Source organism: Pituophis catenifer, unplaced genomic scaffold, assembly GCF_029215685.1.
Source record: "Pituophis catenifer annectens isolate HBS135680 unplaced genomic scaffold, rPitCat1.0.hap2 SCAF_9, whole genome shotgun sequence".
In the NCBI taxonomy this organism is placed as follows: Eukaryota; Metazoa; Chordata; class Lepidosauria; order Squamata; family Colubridae; genus Pituophis; species Pituophis catenifer.
Window position 1 is genome coordinate 3,170,455 of NW_027256889.1, and position 21,355 is coordinate 3,191,809.

At 43.6% G+C, this 21,355-nt stretch overlaps 1 protein-coding gene across 1 annotated transcript in view; it reads left to right on the forward strand.

Annotated features, from left to right (window-relative positions):
* The first annotated feature begins 9,732 nt into the window (after positions 1-9,732).
* Positions 9,733-21,355, forward strand: part of EHD2 (EH domain containing 2) — a 40,446-nt gene continuing 28,823 nt past the window's right edge. Inside the window, exons 1-2 of the mRNA XM_070949268.1 lie at positions 9,733-10,652; positions 19,930-20,027. Coding sequence (XP_070805369.1) covers positions 10,255-10,652; positions 19,930-20,027 — 496 coding nt within the window. The 5' untranslated portion in view covers positions 9,733-10,254. The remainder of the gene's footprint in view (positions 10,653-19,929; positions 20,028-21,355) is intronic.

Consider the following 21,355-nt stretch of genomic DNA (forward strand, 5'->3'; position numbering starts at 1 on the left):
TCATTCCACAGCTTCTCTGGAATTCATGTTCCCATTTGTCTCTGCCGTTCTCATTCACCGATGGGAATAAAGATACCCATCCTTTCAGATTTACTTAGTTCTCTCGCTAAACTGTTGCACATGCTCATAAGTCATTGACCAGCACTTCATTCCTGGTTCCCACATGTCACGTTTGATCCACCACTTGTTTTTCCTCACAACCTAGACTTTTAAACATAGGAATTGTAGGACTATTAGACTTGTCCAACAACAAGAAATACCTCCCTCCCTCCCTCCCTCCCTCCCAAATTAGAGGCTTCCCGGTAAATTTTAAAGCTCTCTGTGAAATCGAAACAAGGTGCGCCAAGCGGTTTCCAAGATCATGAACGATCTTAGTCTTGATTTATGGATAAGCATAAAAGGAAACGTCCTTCCCACATTATAGCTTATCATAGGAATCATTTGTGTGAATGTTGGAATAGGATGCAGCCTTCATTATCATTGGCCCGGTAAAACAAAAACTCAACCAGTATGAGGGACTAACGTGGAGCAGGCATACAAAACAGATCTGTCTGCTCCATAGTTCCAGTTCTTCTTAGAAATAATGAAAGAGGCAGCCTTTCACAAAAGTATTCACCGCTATGCTGATTTTAAAAAAAAGTCTTAATTCCTTTTGCACCTTGGAGTTCTTTCTAATGGCATTATCTATAGCAGGGGTGGGGGACCACAGCCCCTTTATGACTTGTGGACTTCAACTCCCAGAATTCCTGAGCCAGCATGCTCAGGAATTCTGGGAGTTGAAGTCCACAAGTCATAAAGGGGCCCTGGGTTCCCCCGCCCTGATCTATATAGTCTTGTGCTTCTAGCCTCTGTTAGTTGTAAGCGTCACGGATGAGGGTGTTCACTCATGTCTTCCCTCTTCTAGTTTCCGGGGCCTAATAAGATAGTGCTCAAAGTGCTTTCGCAACTCCTTATTTTCTTTCTCCTTGTACGTCTTACTCATGTTTTCTATTGCTACTTCCTCTGTAAGGGGGGGTGATTTTCATCCTGTAAGTGTACTCACTGGCAATAACAGCCCACTGTTTTAGATGACATGGTTTAGCTTTCTTTGAAGAGTTGGGTGCATTTTCAGTTCCTCTTTAATTGGATCCTGCGAGGGGGGGGGAAGGAAACATAGCTGAGGAGATCCTTTGTTGGCATACAGTTAGACTACAATAATACTCCAGTCTGTTAGCAAAGAAGGCCATCTGAAAGACCGTTGCTCTTAAGCGGCTTCTTTTTAAAAAAGCAGGAGTACTTTTTAAACACTTCCAGTGTTCAGTGACTTGTTAGGACCAATTTTGGTGCTGATCTTACAAAAAGCAATGAATTGAACTGGTATAAAGTTCAAAAAGCTGACCGTTTCTTCCTTATTTGTAACCACGTAAAAGTATCTTTGCTCTTATCTCTTTTGTCCAGCACAGAATTTCCATTATAGCTTGAAGGCTTCTTTGCTCTTTCTGCCAAAAAGCGTGATGAAAGCTGACTGACTTGTCTTTTCTTAATTTGTATCTCTTTCTGGTTCTATTAGTAGCACCCCACATCAAGTGTTAATCTTTTTTGAGTTTTCACAGAGGCTCCATAAGAGTTAGCTTTCATATGGCCATTCTTCATTAACCTTGTATCGACCCAATGGTCCAATGAAGCTATAACAGTTGGGCTTGAGTCTTAATGCTAGAAAACGTCAGAAAAAGTAACTCCGGGTGAGAGATGTAATGCAAAAACAAAGAAACCGAAATTGTATTCTTCTGCTTTTAAGTATCAAAAGTTCCTATGGCCTCACTGCAATTCTACCTCTTCCCGTTACTGTATATTACAGTAGGTATATTATGGAAGGAACTTAGAGGTACAGACAAAGGTTCCTACCAAGTACGAAGGAAAGAAAGTGAAAGATATAAACCTCTTCAGTACATTTATCACAACTCTATGCCTGTGGTGGGATTGTTTACATAAACACAACTCACCTAAAGATCAGCCTTTTTAGAGGAAGTGTTTAGTGACTGTCACCTGTACCATGTGGATATGCATGTAGTACCGTATTTTTCAGAGTATAAGACGCACCGGAGTATAAGACACAGCTTAGTTTTTGGGGAGGAAAATCGGGGGGGGGAATCTGCCTACCAGATATTCATCTGGCTAGCATCCTTAATCTGGTCAGCTTCAGCACATTAGTTTGCTGGATTTTGTCCCCTGCTTGGAGAGAGAAGCAATGAGAAAAGCAGGCAAACCACAGAGATCGCTTCACTTGCTAGCATGTTAAGGGCTGAAAAAAAAGCTTCGAAAAAGCTACATTCGGAGTATAAAACACACCCAAATTTTCAGCCTCTTTTAGAAGGCTTATACTCCAAAAAATACGGTAATCCCCCACTCCCTTTTTTTTTATTTTAAAAAAATAGATTTTCTACAATATAGAGAGCTGAGAAGACAAAACAATGGGGTAGTGGATCATTTTTTCATAGTGTCTGAGCACAAGCTTGGTTCATTGTGCCAAGCTCTCTTAGTTGATGTATGACGTTAGCAAGCAAAGAAGCAGGGAGATAAACACGTTAGACTGGAGGAGGATTGTTCCTTTCTCCTTAAACAGCAGGTGCTCAACCAGCACCTTAACAGTAGAAGTTAGCTTTCTTAGCTGTACGCAAAGAGGAAGAATCTTGTGTTTTCGATTCGGTATGCAGTTGGAAGCTCCTACATAAGAGTGTGATACATTGTTGTTGTTCTTTCTAGTTTATCAAACTGCCAACAGTACCTTCTGTATTTTGGTTGGGACCGATCCAGTTATAAGCACCACTGATATTTACCTTTAGGACGTGTTCCCCTTTCAGCCACCATTAACCTTCCGTTTGCATTTGCTTTTTCCCCAAATTTGTATATTATCTAAAATTGAAAGGCTTACGTGCCACCTTCCATGCAATTCGGAAAGCAGCTGGTGCTGCTCTCTTTGCCAACCTGTTACTGCCAGAACTGCCTAATAACAGGCTGCAAAATTGTCTACTGCAAAATTGGATTGGTGACATTACATTCCCCCCACTACCTGCATGAAAATGAAGAGAGATCTTTCTTGACATCAAATTTCAAGTTTCAAATTTCTTGTCCCGCAAGTTAAATCAAGAAGCAAGATCCAAAATGTTCAACTTGGGGATAAGTTGTCCTTTTGGAAATGTGCCAAAGGAACTGGATTTAGCCATTGCTGTAATTTCATTTACTCTCCAACTTCATTTCTTTCCAAGAAAAAAAAAAATTAATTTCCACATCCAAATCTATTGCAGATATTTTGTCTGGATTCCTTCACTCTCCTTTTTATGTTTGGTGGAGGTTTGTTTTGCAGGCAACTATATAACAATGTATTTTTGATACTTTCCTTCTCCTTGTCTCATTCTGGCCTGCCCAAACATAGTAGATAATGTCTTGAGAAATGCTGAACTTCGTTTAAAAAGCAAATTATCCCACTTTTTGAAGAAAAGGGTGCAAAAATGGGAAATCTGTAGATACAACAAATTTTCACATTAAAATAACAAAGCGAACACCTATTTTCAGATATCATTTGGTGAAATTGGGTATGCTCCTTTTAAAACACTAAAAATAAACTTCAAAAATGGATAAACGCGTGTTCTTAAAGCCAACCCGTCAGAATGATTTGGCAGTTGGAATAGTGAATAAGTTTAGCTCTTTTAGGTGCAGAAAACCTAATGCTCTTTGAGCATTTTCCTTTTGCTAATTTTTCCCTCTCCAAATGACAAGCACAAATAAAGCCTTAATATCATCCATGCGTTCATTTTATACATCCATTTAAAAAATAATGACCAGTTTGTTTAAAAACAGAGATACATACATACATTCATATAATACTGCGGTTTTGGTGCTTTCAAGAAGACTAGTTCTTTTAAGACCGTGTTTCTCAACTTTGGCAATGTTAAAATGTCTGGACTTCAATTCCCAGAATTCCCCAGCCAGCATTTCCACTTCTGATAGGTGTGTGTTGTTTTCTTATTATTATTATTGTCTTGTTCTCCTTCATTAATTGGTGCCCACAAGCCTATTTGAATATACATTTATTATCATACAGATATTTTAAATATAGCTAGTCAGCATCAAAGTGTATTTGATAGATACCTACACAGTTCTAAAATTCAAAGGTAGAGGACCAAGCAGTGTGTATACTCTAAATGAAAAAAAGGACTGAACTTAGGCCTATTTTAATTATATATATTTTCCCTCTGAGATCAGGTTCTATAACCCTATTAGTAACAACTTGCATTTCATTTCTTATTCCAGATCCTTTTCTATTCATTATACAATATAAAATAACATCTGCGTTCATTTTTCTGAAGTCTGGATTTTGCCCTTTGATATCCCTTACCATGCACTAACTTCCAAAGATCAGGGCAATATCAGCAGTCCCTCTACCCTAAAATATACAATGTGAAAATGCTTAAAAGAAATTGTTGTGGACCCAAGACTATTCATTCGCATCAGTTCCCTCTCCTTTAAAGTTAACTGTGTCTCGTGGTGTGCTGTGGTGGGATATTTTGGACTTTAAAAATGAAGTTAGGAAAATAACAGAACCAAAAAAAAAAAAAAAAGGAGTTAAGAGGTCTACATTTTTGTATTTCTAAATCAACTTCGTCATATTTTTGCAAAGGGTTTCCGACTTGCTTAACAAATTGTACAACACACACCCCTGCCCCCATCACCTTCCTAGCTTTGTGTATTCCATTTCGAAGAGTGCCTTGTGCATATGAAGTTGTGCTTAACATGAGAATTTGCAGGCAGGATTGCTGGATCGGGCTCCAGATAATCTCGAAAAAATACCCATTCCACAGAGCCGTTTCCCGAATTCCCCATCTGAAAACTGTCCGAGGGATTTATGTCCGAGAAGCTACTGTGTTCCTGTCTCTTTATGCTTTGTAGCAGTGTGCAATTGAATAGTATAGCTCCCCTTTTAATTTTTGGCTCTTTTTTTATTTTATTTTTTTGTAAGGTGACATGCGTTGCAATGTATCTTTCTTCTTAAGGTGAGGAAGATTTTCGTCCATGCTCAAAAGCACTTGTCCAGCAGTTGTTCCTCTTCCGTCCTCCCCCCCCTCCCCGCTTCTAAAGTGGCTCTCAATTGCAGGTCATTTTCGCCTTCTGGAAGGAAGTTGCTCTTAGCAATACGTTCATGCGGTCTGTGAATCCAGTGCCCTCCAGGTAGACCATGCCTGTGCACGTAGGTTTTACCAGCACATGTGCAATGGAGCACACCCGCAGCTCTTCCCTCCGCTGAATTCAAAAATGGATGCTCATGTAATAAAAAAAAGTGGTCTAAAGAGCATCCCAAATTAAATCAGATTTGGTGTTTGTGAAAAGCATCGTTTGCTAAAGTTACAGTGCGCAATCATGGTTTCTCAACCTTATTCCTGTGCCGGGGGTGGCGTGGGGTGGACGACAAATGGTTAGTAAGCAATAAAAGGGACGTTGATGGGTTTTCTTCTTTTATATATATATATAAATATATAGAGAGAAATGTATATGAAATTGGCTTTTTGTTTAGTGTCCTTTTTTTTCTCTCTCTCTTTTTAAAAAGTGTAGATTTGGGATGTTAGCTCATTTGGTTTTTATCTATTTATTACTCAGAGTTGTATAGCCGCCCGTTTCATCCAAAGCGATTCTGGTTGCCACTGGTTTTTTTTTTTTGTTTGTTTGTTTTTTTTCCCCCTTCTCGCTGCAATACACTTAAGTGGGAAAGTTCTTCCCTTCCAATTAAAGCCTAATAATCAATTAATGTGCACTGTTATGGAGAAGTATGTGTAACACCTTTTCCAGTATTTTGAACAAAATGATTGTGGGTTTTTTTTCTTCCCCCCCCCCCTTAATTTTCATAGGCACAAAACCAGAAGAGAAATTCCCATCTCTTTACGCTTAAAAGATTCATTATTATTATTTTATTATTTTTATTTTTATTATGGTTGGTCATACAGCCAGCCAGATGTTGCTATTACTGAGAGAGAGAGAGAGAGAGAAACAGTGTGAAAGAGAGGGTTATGGGAAAAAGGAGAGAGAGATAGATCACAACTTTTGGGAAGGCTCCACCTGCCTAAAGTCAATTAATCCCCGATTTTGATCTTTAGTGGCTTTGAGAGGTTAGTTCTAAAAAGGACACTTAAAAATTAAGAACATACGTTTTACATTCTTCCAGCTCTTTCTACTTTCCTACCCAATACAACCAAATAACAGGAAGAGTTTCCATATAACAGGAAGCCAAAAGTAATACCCCACTTGTTTTAATATTTGAAAGAAATAACAAAAAGAATCTCCATAGAGAGAAAGAAATAACACATTTTTCTTTCTTTCCTCCTGCTGGTACCAGTTTGAACATCACAGTTCAAAAAAAAACAAAAAAAACAAAAAACAAAATATAGTACTATAAAATAATTTTGTACTGTATTTATTGTGTATAACGATTTTTTAAAAGAATTATGTACATTTAGTACTTCTGTGTAAATTAAATTGCTCTTTTTAAAAATGGTATAGAAATTGCCTTGGCTTTTCTTGAATGAAAGAAAAAGTGCTTTGGAAAGAACCAAAAGTCCAGGGAGAAGGACTTTTGCTCGGATCTTACACAAAGAACAACTGTGACCTTAATGCAAGCACTGGAAGGCAAAACCTTGACTCTATTTAAATAGCAAATCAAACTTTTTTTTTAAAAAAAAAAAGTTGGTTCTTCCATTACATGCGACTAATCACAGTTCGTGGCAATAATATATTGTATCCAAACCAGAAACATTGCGGACTCATTGGCCATTGCTCTGTGGTCGAGCATCGGTTTGCTTCTTGGCTGGATGTAATTGGGACAGTTCTGGGGTTTTGCTGAAGGGAATTGCTGGGGAATATTAATAAATCCACTAAGCTACCGTTATTACGTGTGTGAGAGTGAGCGGGACAGCACAAGAGGTACCACTTCGGTGGGTGGGTTCTGTGTACCTTTGGCATATAGCCATGCTAGCCACATGACCACGGAAATAGCTTCAGTTAACGCTGGCTCCCTTGGCCAAGAAACAGATGAGCAACATCCCCCTTAGAGTCGGACACAACCGACAGGGAAACCCAAAGGTGCTTTTCCAAGAGGCAACTGGACTTTCTTGTTCTTCTTTGAAGACATTTCACTTCTTGTCCAAGAAGCTTCTTCAGCTCTGGCTGGATGGTGGGGAACGGGAGGATTTTTACTCCTTGCAGACAGCTGATCATTTGCCTTCTTTTCGAGAGAGTCATTGAGGCCACTTGGAGGCTGGCCTCCTTAGGGTCACCTGAGTGGTGCAAATGGGTGTGGAGCAGGGGTGAAATGCTCTGAAGTCTGCTACCGGTTCGCTTCCACTACCGGTTTGTTGCGTGCACACCGCACAGTGCTGAAAAAGGATTAAGAAGCCTTTTCTAAGGTAAGTAGAACAGCGAGGGGGGGGGGAACAGCTGTGCTGCGCCATTTAGATTCAAATCGTGCGGCACAGCTGATCGTCAGAAATACCGGTTCGCCTGAACTGGTAGCTTTTATTATTACCGATTCAGGCAAACCGGTCCGATCCGGTAGCATTTCACCCCTGGTGTGGAGCCTTTTTGGAACTGCTGAAAGGACTGCGTTGTGGAGCTGTGCTTTCTGCAGGATTGTTTTTTCAGTTTGAGTTGCAGACAACACGGACTCCTCCCCAACAGCCTGTGCCTGGGTTCAACAGGAGTGAAGGGACACAGGGCAGAAAATATCCTGCAGAAAGCACAGCTCCCCAACTCAGGTCCTTTCAGCAGTTCCAAGAAGCCTCCACACCCATTTGCACAACTCGGATGACCCTGAGGACGCAGATAAACCTCCAAGGGGCCTCAACGACTCTCTCTAAAAAGAATGCAAATGACCAACTGTCTGCAAGGGGTATAAATCCTTCCGTTCCCCAACATCCAGTCAGAGTTGAAGAAGCTTCTTGGATGAGAAGTGAAACATCTTCAAGGGAAAACACAGAAAGTCCAGTTGCCTCTTGGGGAAAAAAGCATCTTTTGGACAACCATGACCTGGATGACTGAGGATTTCCATTGACAGGGAAACCCTCACCGCTACCATTACTTGGCAACGACCGCAAGTTGCATTCTTGGAATCGGTTTCCGGAAGCAGGTTGCAGAGGTGGGTTTCAGCAGGTTCTGACCAATTCTGGAGAACCGGTAGTGGAAATTTTGAGTAGTTCGGAGACCGGTAGTAAAAATTCTGACTGGCCTCGTCCCCATCTATTCTCTGCCTCCCGAGTCCCAGCTGATCGGGAGGAAATGGGGATTTTGCAGTATCCTTCCCCTGGAGTGGGGTGAGTATCTTTCCCCTGCTACTCCCACCAGGCCACGCCCACCAAGCCACACCTACAGAACCGGTAGTAAAAAATTTTGGAAACCCACTACTGGCAGGTTGGTATCTTCCCCATTGATATCTGCCAGCATTCCCAGCTTGAGAACCCTCGGCCATCTTCATCGGTGGTTTTCTGAATGTGGATCTCTAGTTGGCGAATTGCTGTGAAGGCTTCCAACTTCCTCTCTGAGAACAAGGAGGTGTTTTCTTGACTCGGATAAACCAGGATGGTTTAAGGATGTGATGGCAAACCTATGGCACGCATGCCAGAGATGGCACGCAGCGTCCCCTCCGATGGCACGCGAGCCATCGCCCCGGTTCAGCTCTGCTGCACATGTGCACACACCTCCCGCCGGCCAGCTGGTCTTCAGTTCTCTGCCGCGCATGTGTGTGGGGGCCACACACGCATGCACGGAGGTGGGGCCCATGCACTGGGGCCACCTGCAACATTGCATTTGTCGGGTTCTCTTTGGGCACTCGGTCTGGGAAAGGTTAGCCATCACTGGTTTAAGGACTCTTATCTTGAGAAGGGGGTTGGATTAGAAGACCTCCAAGGTCTCTTCCAGTCTTAGCAGTCTATGCTTGGTTCTGTTTGTTTGTCTGTTTTTGTTTTATTAAATTTATATACCGCCCTACTCCCGAAGGACTCAGGGCGGTGAACAGGCACAGAATAAAATACATAAATACAAAAGTTAGAAACAATTTAAAACCAAATTAAATAATTTAGCCCAAGACAATTAAAAATCCCAATAATTTAAAACAAATTAAAATTTCAGTTTAAAAAATTAAAAAGAAAGGGGAGAAAATGTGAAACCCATTTTGGGTCTACAGTTCTTTGCAAAAACAATTCAAACTTCCATCCTTCCCCTTCCTCTTCCCCTACTTTTACTGTTACTTTTACTTTCTCCTCTCCGGACCACACGGTGGCATCCGAGGCCTTTAGCTGCCAATCCCACATTCCTTTAACTTGGGGAAGGGGGGGGGGCAGTTCATGTGCATCATTTTTTGCGCATTACTTATTCTCCAATTCTTGGCCATCCCGACGTTCTCCTCCCTTCCTAGATAATTTATGCTAATGTATTCTTCTCCCTGCACGCCTCTTGACAGCCAACTTCTTTTCATGCCAGAGAACTCTTCAGATATTCTTTGGGACCCCAGAAGTGGGGGGGAGGGAAGGGGGGGGGAAGAAGAAACAAATCAGGTTTTCTACAAACAAACAACCAAGAGGGTTTTTTTTTTTTTTCCCCATCCGAAAGTGACATCGGTGTGTGGATCTTTGTGTCCCAGTCTGCCCTCGTCTGCAACATATTTTCTGCTGGCTGTTTGCCTCTTCCCACAGCCTTTCCGAAAATAAAGTGACGTCTTTTATTCAAAGGCTGAAGAAGCTCAGTGATTCCTCACCTAGAAGGATCCCCTTTATGCTCAGATTTTCCCGAATCCTGGGCCAAAACCCGTGTTTCTTTCACCCTGAAGCCTGAAGTTTTCAAACTGGAGCAGCGGCGAAGGTGTATCGACTTCTGCAAAAGAGATTTTCTCGCTCTCTCTCCAGGAAACCGAGTCTAAGTGCTGGACTTCCTACAACCGACTCCCTAAAAGTTCATCAGCTTTGGAGATCTTGCATTCCTAAAAGATTAAAGGATCCATGAGCCTACTGGATAACTCTTGAGTAGCTAAGATTTTTTTTTTTCCTTTTTTAGCTGGATCGAGTCCCTGGATTTGATCGTTGGGCCTTGCCCGTCGTTGACATTCCAGATCGAGTTCTCTTTGAGGTCTATGGTTCTCTCTGCCAGAGCTTTTCTTTTCTTCCGCTGTGCCCTCACCTGTGTTTAGAATTTATTACCAAGGAAGCGGACAAAAGGTGCTGAATTCTCAGGGCAGTCAAGATGTTCAGCTGGATGAAAAAGAACGAGAAGAAGACCCCAGAGGTCATCCGTACGGTTACCGAAGGTTTGAAGGACCTCTACAAGAGGAAGCTCCTTCCCGTGGAAGAGTTTTATCGCTTCCACGATTTCCACTCGCCGGCTCTGGAAGATGCCGACTTTGACAACAAGCCCATGGTGTTGGTGGTAGGCCAGTACTCGACTGGCAAAACCACCTTCATTAAATACTTGCTGGAGCAAGATATTCCCGGGAGCCGAATTGGACCCGAACCCACCACAGACTCTTTCATTGCTGTCATGCACGGTGAAACGGAGGGGATCATACCGGGCAATGCCCTGATTGTCGACCCCAAAAAGCCCTTCCGAAAACTCAACCCTTTTGGAAACACCTTTCTCAACCGGTGAGTACCCCAAGTTGTTACCTGTTTCCTTTCCCATTGGCCTGTAATTTTTGAAGGTCTAGCTTTGAATGAAAGAGTAATCAAGGTTCTGGGCATCCATTATGCCAGAACAGGGTGTTTATTAATTTCAGCATGCCACGTGGCGCTGAACCTGGAAAAGTTGTACGTGTATGTGTGTGTACTGACCACATATGGACAAATTAGCCACACTCAGAACTCTTCTGCTTACCTCACTATACACGATACAGGATTTCTCTTTTCCTTCCTCCCTGCTTCTAATAAGTCAGATATGATTGCCTCCAGCACTCCAGAACAGAAGAATAACACAGTTGGAAGGGACCTTGGAGGTCTTCTAGTCCAACCCCCTGCTTAGGCAGGAAACCCTACACCACTTCAGACAAATGGGTATCCAACCTCTTCTTAAAAACTTCCAGTGTTGGAGAACTCACAACTTCTGGAGGCAAGTTGTTCCACTGGTTAATTGTTCTCAATGTCGGGAAATTTCTCCTTAGTTCTAAGTTGCTTCTCTCCTTGATGAGTTTCCACCCATTGCTTCTTGTCCTGCCTTCAGGGTGCCTTGGAGAATAGCTTGACTCCCTCTTCTTTGGGGCAGCCCCTGAGATATTGGAAGACTGCTCTCATGTCTCCCCATGTCCTTCTTTTCATCAAACTAGACATACCCAGTTTCTGCAACCGTTCTTCATATGTTTTAGCCTCCAGTCCCCTAATCCGCTTTGTTGCTCTTCTCTGCACTCTTTCTAGAGTCTCAACATCTTTTTTACATCGTGGCGACCAAAACTGGATCCAGTATTCCAGGTGTGGTCTTACCAAGGCCTTATAAAGCGATACTTTGAAACATCACAACCACACTGTGAAATAGATGAGAAAGGGAGAGATTGACAGAGCCAAATTGAGCTTCCCGGGCTGAGTGGGCTATAAAACCTTATGTCTCCACTCCGATGCCACACCCTAAGTCAGCCTCCCTGACAGCAGCTGTTAAATGGGCCCAGTGGGAACTGTTATCCAGGGTTCTGACATCCTGGATAACATTCCGAATCTGCTGGATTCAGAACCTGAATCCAGCAGGTTCTGACAGGTTCTGGAGAACCGGTAGCAGAAATTTTGAGTAGTCTGGAGAACTAGCAAATACCACCTCTGGCTGGCCCCAGAGTGGGGTGGGAATGGAGATTTTGCAGTATCCTTCCCCTGGAGTGGGGTGGGAATGGAGATTTTGCAGTATCCTTCTCCCAGGAGTGGGGTGGGAATGGAGATTTTGCAATAATGTTCTCCCAGGAGTGGGGAGGGAATGGAGATTTTATTATTATTATTTATTAAATTTATATGCCGCCCCTCTCCAGAGACTCAGGGCGGCTATTTCAGTCAGAGAGCCTTTGAAGAAGGGAGCTAATCAGAGGTGGGTTTCAGCAAGTTCTGACCAGTTCTGGAGAACCGGTAGCAGAAATTTTGAGTAGTTCGGAGAACCGGTAGTAAAAATTCTGACCGGCCCCGCCCCCATCTATTCTCTGCCTCCCGAGTCCCAGCTGATTGGGAGGAAATGGGGATTTTGCAGTAACCTTCCCCTGGAGTGGGGTGGGAATGGAGATTTTGCAGTATCCTTCCCCTGCCACACCCACAAAGCCACACCCATCAAGCCACACCACGCCCATCAAGCCACGCCCACAGAACCGGTAGTAAAAAAAATTGGATTTCACCACTGCTGTTATCCCTATAAAGCTAGAAGGCATCAGACTGGCAAACGGAGTGCAAAGGGTGGGCAGATGACCAGGTAATCAGTACTACAAACATGTGTTTGGGGAACATAGGATTTGGAGTCCAACACATCTGAAGCGCACCTGAAGGCCTGACAAGCAGCAATGGGTGGAAACTGGTCAGAGGGAGATCCAATCTGGAAATAAGGAAGAATTTCCTGATAGAACGATTCATCAATGGAACTGCCTCCTGGAATTGTGGCTGCTCTATTGCTGGATATTTTCAAGGGCAATCATTTATCCAGGATGGTATAAAGACTCCTGCCCTCGGCAGGGGATGGAAGGCTGAGTCAACCTTGAGCCTGGTAAGATTTGAACGGCCAAATTGCAAGCAGCCGGCAGTCAGCAGAAGTAGCCTGCAGTACCGCATTCCTACCACTGCGCCACCACAGCTCTTCGATTCTATAAAAAGTGCCAGATTTGGAAAAGGCATTGAACCTGGATCTTTCCCTATACTTTTTATAGCTTTTACGAAAGCCCTAAAATGTACATAAACATCGATCAGAAGAGAAGAAGTGGGAATTTCAGCAACTTCACCCTATCTAGGCTGGAAAATATATATTTTTTTTTAATGATTTTTTTTTCTTCTTGCCAGTTGAGATGACAGTCCTAAGGATTTTGCTGCTAGTTTCCCCTTTTGATGTCTTTCTCTTTTGCGTTAAAAAGAAAAAAATAACATTATTCTATAAATTTGATCAGGAAAACCCAAACCATTGTCCCTCCTGCAATTCACCCATCGTGAGAGTTGTGGGGGGAAAGGAAGAGCCTGAATTAAATGCGAACCTTGAGATTGTAAAATAATAGGATTAGCTGAGCCAATGGTGGGTTTCAAATTTTTTTACTACCGGTTCTGTGAGTGTGGCTTGATGGGCGTGGCAGGAGGAAGATACTGTAAAATCTCCATTCCCACCCCACTCCAGGGGAAGGTTACTGCAAAATCCCCATTTCCTCCCAATCAGCTGGGACTCGGAAGGCAGAGAATAGATGGGGGGGGCAGTCAGAATTTTTACTACCGGTTCTCCGAACTACTCAAAATTACTGCTACCGGTTCTCCAGAACTGGTACCTGCTGAAACCCACCTCTGATTAGCTCCCTTCTTCAAAGGCTCTCTGACTGCCAAGAAATCATGGCCAAGCTCTCATCATTTCCTTTTCCATCCTTGACCCTCTGTAGATTCGGTCTAGATTATACAACACATTAAAGCTGTCCAGTTTAAATCATGGTTTAGTTGAATAAACCATGCACCTGGGTTCATAACACACTAAGCCCTACATCCTTGGTTGCAGAACCGAGGAAGCTTCTTGGGTGAGAAGCAAAATGTCTTCAAGGAAAAAAAACAAAGGAAGCCTTTGGAAAAAACCCCTTTGGGATATCCTTGGTTACTGAAAACCTTCACTGGGTTTGCAGTACACATGAATCAGATTAAATCAAGGTGTTAACTGGGTTCTGGAGTCCAATAGGTAAGAATCTCTGCTATCGAAGAATATTAGAATGTATGGTAGGAGAAGGGAATAGCCGTGACCAACCCTTCTTCCAAGACTTGTCCCCTGCCAGCAGGATCCATTCACACATTGCACTAAACCCTAGTAAAGTTTATTTAGGTCTAACTTAGTTGATTATGCGAACCTCTCCTTTGTAATCAGGGTTTAGCGCGTTGTATGCATCTAACCAAGATGGCTTCCCAAAAGTTTTTTTAAAACATTCACAATGTATCTCGCCAATTGATGAAGGGGAGACATGAGAGCAGTCTGCCAATATCTCAGGGGCCGCCCCAAAGAAGAGGGAGTCAAGCTATCCTCCAAAGCACCAGCAGGACAAGAAGCAACGGATGGAAACTAACCATGGAGAGAAGCAACTTAGAACTAAGGAGAAATTTCCTGACAGTGAGAACAATTAACCAGTGGAACTGCTTGCCACCAAAAGTTGTGAATGCTCCAACACTGGAAGTTTTTAAGAAGATGTTGGATAACCATTTGTCTGAAGTGGTGTAGGGTTTCCTGCCTGGGCAGGGGGTTGGACTAGAAGACCTCCAAGGTCCCTTCCAACTCTGTTATTCTAAATTCTAAACCAGTAAAATCACTCTTGATTGAAGTTTGCCTCCAGAGCAGGGGTGAAATCCAGCAGATTCTGACAGGTTCTGGAGAACCAGTAGTGGAAATTTTGAGTAGTTTGGAGAACTAGCAAATACCACCTCTGGCTGGCCCCAGAGTGGGATGGGAATGGAGATTTTGCAATATCTTTCCCCCAAGAGTGGGGACGGAATGGGGATTTTGCAGTATCCTTCTCTTGCCACACCCACCAAGCCAAGCCCACAGAACCGGTAGTAAAAAAAATTGGATTTCACCACTGCTCCAGAGGAAGGTCTGGGAGGAAGGTTCTCAGCCACCCACATCACAGTTGTCCCAAAAATGCTTTTTGGTGGAGTTGAATGTTTTTTTTAAATGCCTCGACAGAGGAAGAAGCACAGCCCAGCCTGTCTAAACAAATAGGCTAAAAATGGAGCTCTCGTGAAACTAACCAGAGGTATTAAATCCCAGAGATTTTCCATTCTCTGGTGCTTCCAAAGGTGCTTTTTAAAAAGTCAAACTGGACTTCCTTTGTTTTTTCCTTGAAGATGTTTCACTTCTCCTCCTAGAAGCTTCTTCGGTTCTGACTGAATGGTGGAGGATGGAAGGATTTATATTCCTTGCAGGCTAACAACCAGACGACTTGCAAGGAATATAAATCCTTCCATCCTCCACCATTCAGTCAGAACCGAAGAAGCTTCTAGGAGGAGAAGTGAAACGTCTTCAAGGAAAAAAACAAAGGAAGTCCAGTTGAGTTTTTAAAAAGCACCTTTGGGACCTCCGGAGAATGGAAAATCTCTGGGATTTAATGCCTCTGCTTAGTTTCATGAGAGCTCCATTTTTAGCCTATTTGTTTAGACAGGCTGGGCTATGCTTCTTCCTCGGTCGAGGCATTTTTAAAAAAACTTCAACTCCACCCTTTGCCCCACTCAAAAAAATGGGCAGCTGTTGCTGCCCTTCTTTTTGGCTTCACCTCTTCCCCCACGAAAGGGACTATCAGCTGGGACTCCAAAATTGGATTTAGACCTAACAGAAGCATTACAGGAGATGAATTTTAAAGACTGAAGGAGCATACCCAGTGAACAGACAGATGTGATTGAAGGTGAAAAAAGACAAAAATTGCCAGCATCCTCTTGATAGAATAGAATAGAATAGAATAGAATAGAATAGAATAGAATAGAATAGAATAGAATAGAATAGAATAGAATAGAATAGAACAGAACAGGAAGGGACCTTGGAGGTCCTCTAGTCCAACCCCCTGCTTAGGCAGGAAACCCTCCATCACTTCAGACAACTGTTTTTTGTTTTTGTTTTTTTGCTTTAATTTATATGCCGCCCTTCTCCGGAGACTCAGGGCGGCTTACAATGCATTAAGCAATAGCCTTCATACTTTTATATATTTATACAAAGTCATCTTATTGCCCCCCACAATCTGGGTCCTCATTATCCAACATCTTCTTAAAAACCTCCAGTGTTAGAGCATTTACAATTTCTGGTGGCAAGCAGTTCCACTGGTTAATTGTTCTAACTGTCAGGAAAGTGAGTGACATTCCAAGATCATGCTAGACTGTTTAAAAAGCAGATTTTATTAACACCGTGCAAGTCCATTACATTGACGTGCGAAATACTTTCCTGATGAACTTCTCCCTCTGATAGAGAAAAAAGGGACCACCAGGCACGGGTAAAATCTACTTATCTTCCCTACCGGTTTGGAAGTGCACGCACCGTGTCCGTCATGTGCATGCATGCACCGGGTTACTTCCTGGTTTTAACCAGGACGACCAGGAGGATGGGTGGAGCCTCGTGCCGCCATTGCTACCGGTTCTCTGAACCACCCACCGCCATCGCTACCAGTTCGGTTGAACCTGTCCGAACCGGTAGCATTTCACCCCTGCGGCCAGGTCTTCATATATATAAAGTGTTTTTCTATTGAGGCACCTGGTCTACCCCAACATGTAGGAGGGAGCCTACTGCATCCCTTTCGCCTTTCAGCTCCAATCCAGGAGCCCTCAAGTAGTCGCATTCACGACAAACCATTTTATACCAAATTTATATTTCGCTGATAAAGAAATAAAAGGAGTCCGAATAAGGGTATCGCTAGCTGATCTAGCCATACCTTTACTCGGATTTGAACTTGGGCTGCCTGCCTATTAGGCAGTTGTATTAACCTCCGAGCCACAAGTTCTCCTCCCTTTATCATCTTGAGCCAGGGGAGAGATTAAGTGTTTTTCTGTCGAAGCATCTGGTCTACCCCAATATGGGAGGGAGAGCCTTGGTAGTACAGTAGTCTAAAGCACCCTGTTATTAAGACCAGCTGCCTGCAATTACTGCAGGTTCGAATCTCGCCAGGCTCAAGGTTGACTCAGCCTTCCATCCTTTCTAAAGTGGGTAAATTGAGGACCCAGTTTGTGGGGGCAATAAGCTGACTTTGTATAAATATACAAAAGGATGAAGGCTATTGCTTAACGCACTGTAAGCCGCCCTGAGTCTCCGGAGAAGGGCGGCATATAAATCAAATTAAACAAAAAAAATACTGCTTCCCTTTCGCCTTTCAGCTCCAATCCAGGAGCCCTCAAAAGCAGTTGCATTCACGACAAACCATTTTTATACCAAATGTATATTTGCTGATAAAGAAATAAAGGGTTATATATATATATTTGGCAGCGTCTTGGGGATTTTGTCTGTGATATCTTCTCGCTGCTTCTGAAACAATGAGAAAGAAAAATCGGAATGGTTAGCCTGCTACTGCTGGGCTCAAGGAACGGCAGGCCCCACCGTTGAGACCGGCTGCCAGTGCCAAAATTCCTGGGAAGCTTCAGCGCTGCTAATAAAGAAAGAACAGCTGCTTGTGGGGTAACGGAGGAGGAGGAGGAGGAGGAGCAGGGTGGCTCCTTTCCAAATTGCAGAACTGAGATCCATCTCAGCTGCCGGGGTAACGCCGTCAAAGAGTAGGAAAGCGAAAACTGGCAGATGTGACAAAGGAGAAATAACAGAATAACAGTTCTGGAAGGAACCTTGGAGGTTTTCTGGTCAGGCAGGAAACCCTACACCATTTCAAACAAGTGCTTGTTCAATCATCATCATCTTCTTTTAATGACCCCATAATCCCTTGCTGGAATGGAGTCTGGGCAACTGAATGGAGCTAGCAGAGTGTTTACTGGCCGGATGCCCTTCCTGTCACCAATGGGGAGTTTTGTTCAGCGGATGTATTTCTCATTGTGCCCAGAGAGAGAAATATCTGCCTCTGCCTAGGATCGAACTCACAGCCTCCTGATTGTGAAGCGAGAGTTCCACCTCTAGGCCACCGCATCACTCCTAAGTGCTTGTTCAATCTCTTCTTAAAAACCTTCACTGTTGGAGCATTCACAACTTCTCGTGGCAAGCTGTTCCAACGGTGAATTGTTTTCACTGCCAGGAAATTTCTCTTTAATTCCAGGTTGCTTCTCTCCTTGGTTAGTTTCCATCCGTTGCTTCTTGTCCTGCCCTCAGGTGCTTTGGAGAATAGGTTAAACCCCCCCCCCACTTCTTTGTGGCAACCCCTCAAATACAGATCGTCCTCAATTTACGGCCACAATTGAGCCCAAAATTTTCTGCTGCTAAGTGAGACATTGGTTCAGCGAGTTTTCCCCCATTTTACGACCTTTCTTGCCTGATCTGATCTAACTTTATGATGCCTCCTCCTTTCATTCCAGCTTGGAAAATAACTCCATATGCGATTGTCATTATAATCATATTTGCTGGTGTATTTATCGCATGCATACCCTGCCTCAATCCCAGGGGGCTGTTGACGGTTTAGGAACGATACACGGATGACTAAAACATCCACCCTCCATTTAAAAATAGAATCCTTAAAAACAGATTTCTTTATCCGTTAAGAACATCGATGTGGCCACCCAAAATCACTCACGGTGACTTCGAGCTGCTTACAACGATAAAAACCCCACTGTGCCATATGCCCCTCCCCCACCACCCTGGTGACAACAATCAAAGCAACCATTTGTTGGGGGTCCGTCTCACTCTGGGGACCCCAGGCCCGTTGGCAGAACCATGTTTCAGGACTTTGCAAAAGAAAGTGGAAGCTGATCTTATCTTGGAATGAAGTTTATTGATTTGTTTATTTATCTACCGTGTTTCCCCAAAAATAAGACCCTGTTTTATATATTTTTTTGAATCCCGAAATAAGCGCTTGGCCTTATTTTCGGGGAGGTCTTATTATTTTGGGGCGCGTGGAGCAAGATGGGGTTCCTCTTGCCGTCTTACCTGATTTCCAGCTCTGTTTTTAAATATTTTCGGGGAGGGCTTGTTTTAGCTCATGCGCTCAAAAGCCCGATTGGGCTTATTATCAGGGGATGTCTCATTTTTGGGGAAACAGGGTATCTATTTATCTATTTATTTATTTATCTATTTATCTGTTTATTTGTCTATTTGTCTATTCATCTATTTATCTATTTATCTATTTTTTTAAAAAAATTTGATTTATATGCCGCCCTTCTCCGGCTTACAATGTGCTAAGCAATAGCCTTCATACTTTTGTATATTTATACAAAGTCAGCTTATTGCCCCCACAAACTGGGTCCTCAATTTACCTACCTTAGAAAGGATGGAAGGCTGAGTCAACCTTGAGCCTGGCGAGATTCGAACCTGCAGTAATTGCAGGCAGCTGTTTTTAATAACAGGGTGCTTTAAACCACTGTACTACCAAGGCTCTATTATCTATTTATCTATTTATCTATTTATCTATTTATCTATTTATCTATTTATCTATTTATCTATTTATCTATTTATCTATTTATCTATCTATTTATCTATCTATCGAAATTGTATCCCACCCTTCTCGTCAGAGGTGACTCTAGAGTAAGGGTGTCAAACTCAATTTCATTGAGGGCCGCAACAGGGTTGTGTTTGACCGAGGGGGGCTGAGTGGGAGGGCGTGGCCAGGGTGGGTGTGGCCAACATGACATCACTAGTGTTGGGGGGGGCGCCTGGGGTGGCCCGAGCGCTCTGCCAGCAAAAACGGGCTCCTGAGCTCCGTTTTCAGCTGGGACGGCCTCCTGTGACTCTCTGTCAGCGAAAACGGAGCTCGGGGGTGCACATGTGGCCCTCAGGAGCTCCGTTTTTGCTGGCAGAGGCACCGCAGGCTGGTCCTTTGCTATTTCCAGGGCGTCCCCGTGGGCCAGATCTAAGCACTGTGGGCCGGATCCAGCCCCCAGGCTTTGAGTTTGATACCCCTGGTTCAGAGTCTAGGCCAGAGGTCTTCAAACTCGGCAGCTTTAAGACTTGTGGACTTCAACTCCCAGAATTCTCCAGCCTGGAGAATTCTGGGAGTTGAAGTCCACAAGTCTTAAAGCTGCCGAGTTTGAAGACTTCTGGTCTAGGCGGATTAGAGGCTTTGAATAAAACTGAACAAATCGAATTTCATTCCGTTCTTTTCTTTCTCTACAGGTTCATGTGTGCTCACTTGCCCAACCAGGTTCTCGAAAGCATCAGCCTCATCGACACGCCGGGCATCCTGTCAGGAGCTAAGCAGCGGGTCAGCCGAGGTAAGGTAGAAGGTGTTGGGAACCTGCCCAGGTTCCTCCTGTCTCGTTGGAGAAGGTGCCTTTTCTTCATCCATGGAGTGATGCGGTTCAAAGCCAACTCAGGGTCGTCCAGTTTAGGGCTGGGACGTCTGTGGCCCTCGGTCTGCAGCTCCTGTAATTCCCCACTCTTGACTTGCTAAGTCATACATGATTTTTAGACCATGATTTGTCAGGCTGTGTAAGCCAGACTCTGTCCACGGTGACCCAGAAGCAGAATTACATCTGATTGTATTCATTTTCTGCATATATATCTTCCATCACCAACTCCTCCTCTTCCCTCTTCTCATTCTTCTTCCCTTTTTTCCCTTTCTTCTCCCTCTTCTTCTCCTTTCCTTTCTCCTTCTTCTTTCTCCTTCTTTTTCCCTTTCTCTTTTCTCCTCCTCCCCTCCCCCTCCTTCTCCTTCTCTCCTATCTCCTTTTTCCCTTTCTCCTTTCTCCTTCTTCTTTCTCTTCCTTCTTTTTCCGTTTCTCCTTTCTCCTTTTTTCTCTTCCTCCTCCCCCTCTCTTCTCCTTCTCCTTAACAGAGTTGGAAGGGATACAATCAAGATCAAGGGAGGTACTAATACCACTCTATGAAGCCTTAGTAAGGCCACACCTAGAATACTGCATCCAGTTTTGGTCACCACACTATAAAAAAGATGTGGAGACTCTAGAAAGAGTGCAGAGAAGAGCAACCAGGATGATGAGGGAGCTGGAGGCTAAAACATACGATGAACGGTTGCAGGAACTGGGCATGGCTGGTCTAATGAAGAGAAGGACTAGGGGAGACATGATAGCATTCTTCCAATATTTGAGGGGCTGCCACAGAGAGGAGGAAGGGGGCCAAGCTATTTTCCAAAGCACCTGAAGGCCGGACAAGGAATAATGGATGGAAACTGATCAAGGGGAGATTCAACCTAGAAATAAGGAGAAATTTTCTGACAGTGAGAACAGTCAAGCAGTGGAACAGAAGTTGCCTTCAGAAATTGTGGAAGCTTCATCACTGGAGGCTTTCCAGAAGAGACTGGAGTGCCATGGGTCAGAAATGGTGTAGGGTCCCCTGCTTGGACAAGGGGTTGGACTAGATGACCTACAAGGTCCCTTCCAACTCTGTTCATCTGTTAAATCTGTTAGCCTACTGGGGGCTCCTTCAACGTTGTATGGAAATTCCGGTTTTTGTACTCTGGTTTGCCAGAGAAACCCCAAGAACTTCCAGAGCAGGCGAGGAGCCCTGCATTCCCCATAGGTGTACAAGACCCTCCCTCTTTCTCTTCCGTCTTTTTTAAGGGGAACTGCTTTGAAGCGGAGCG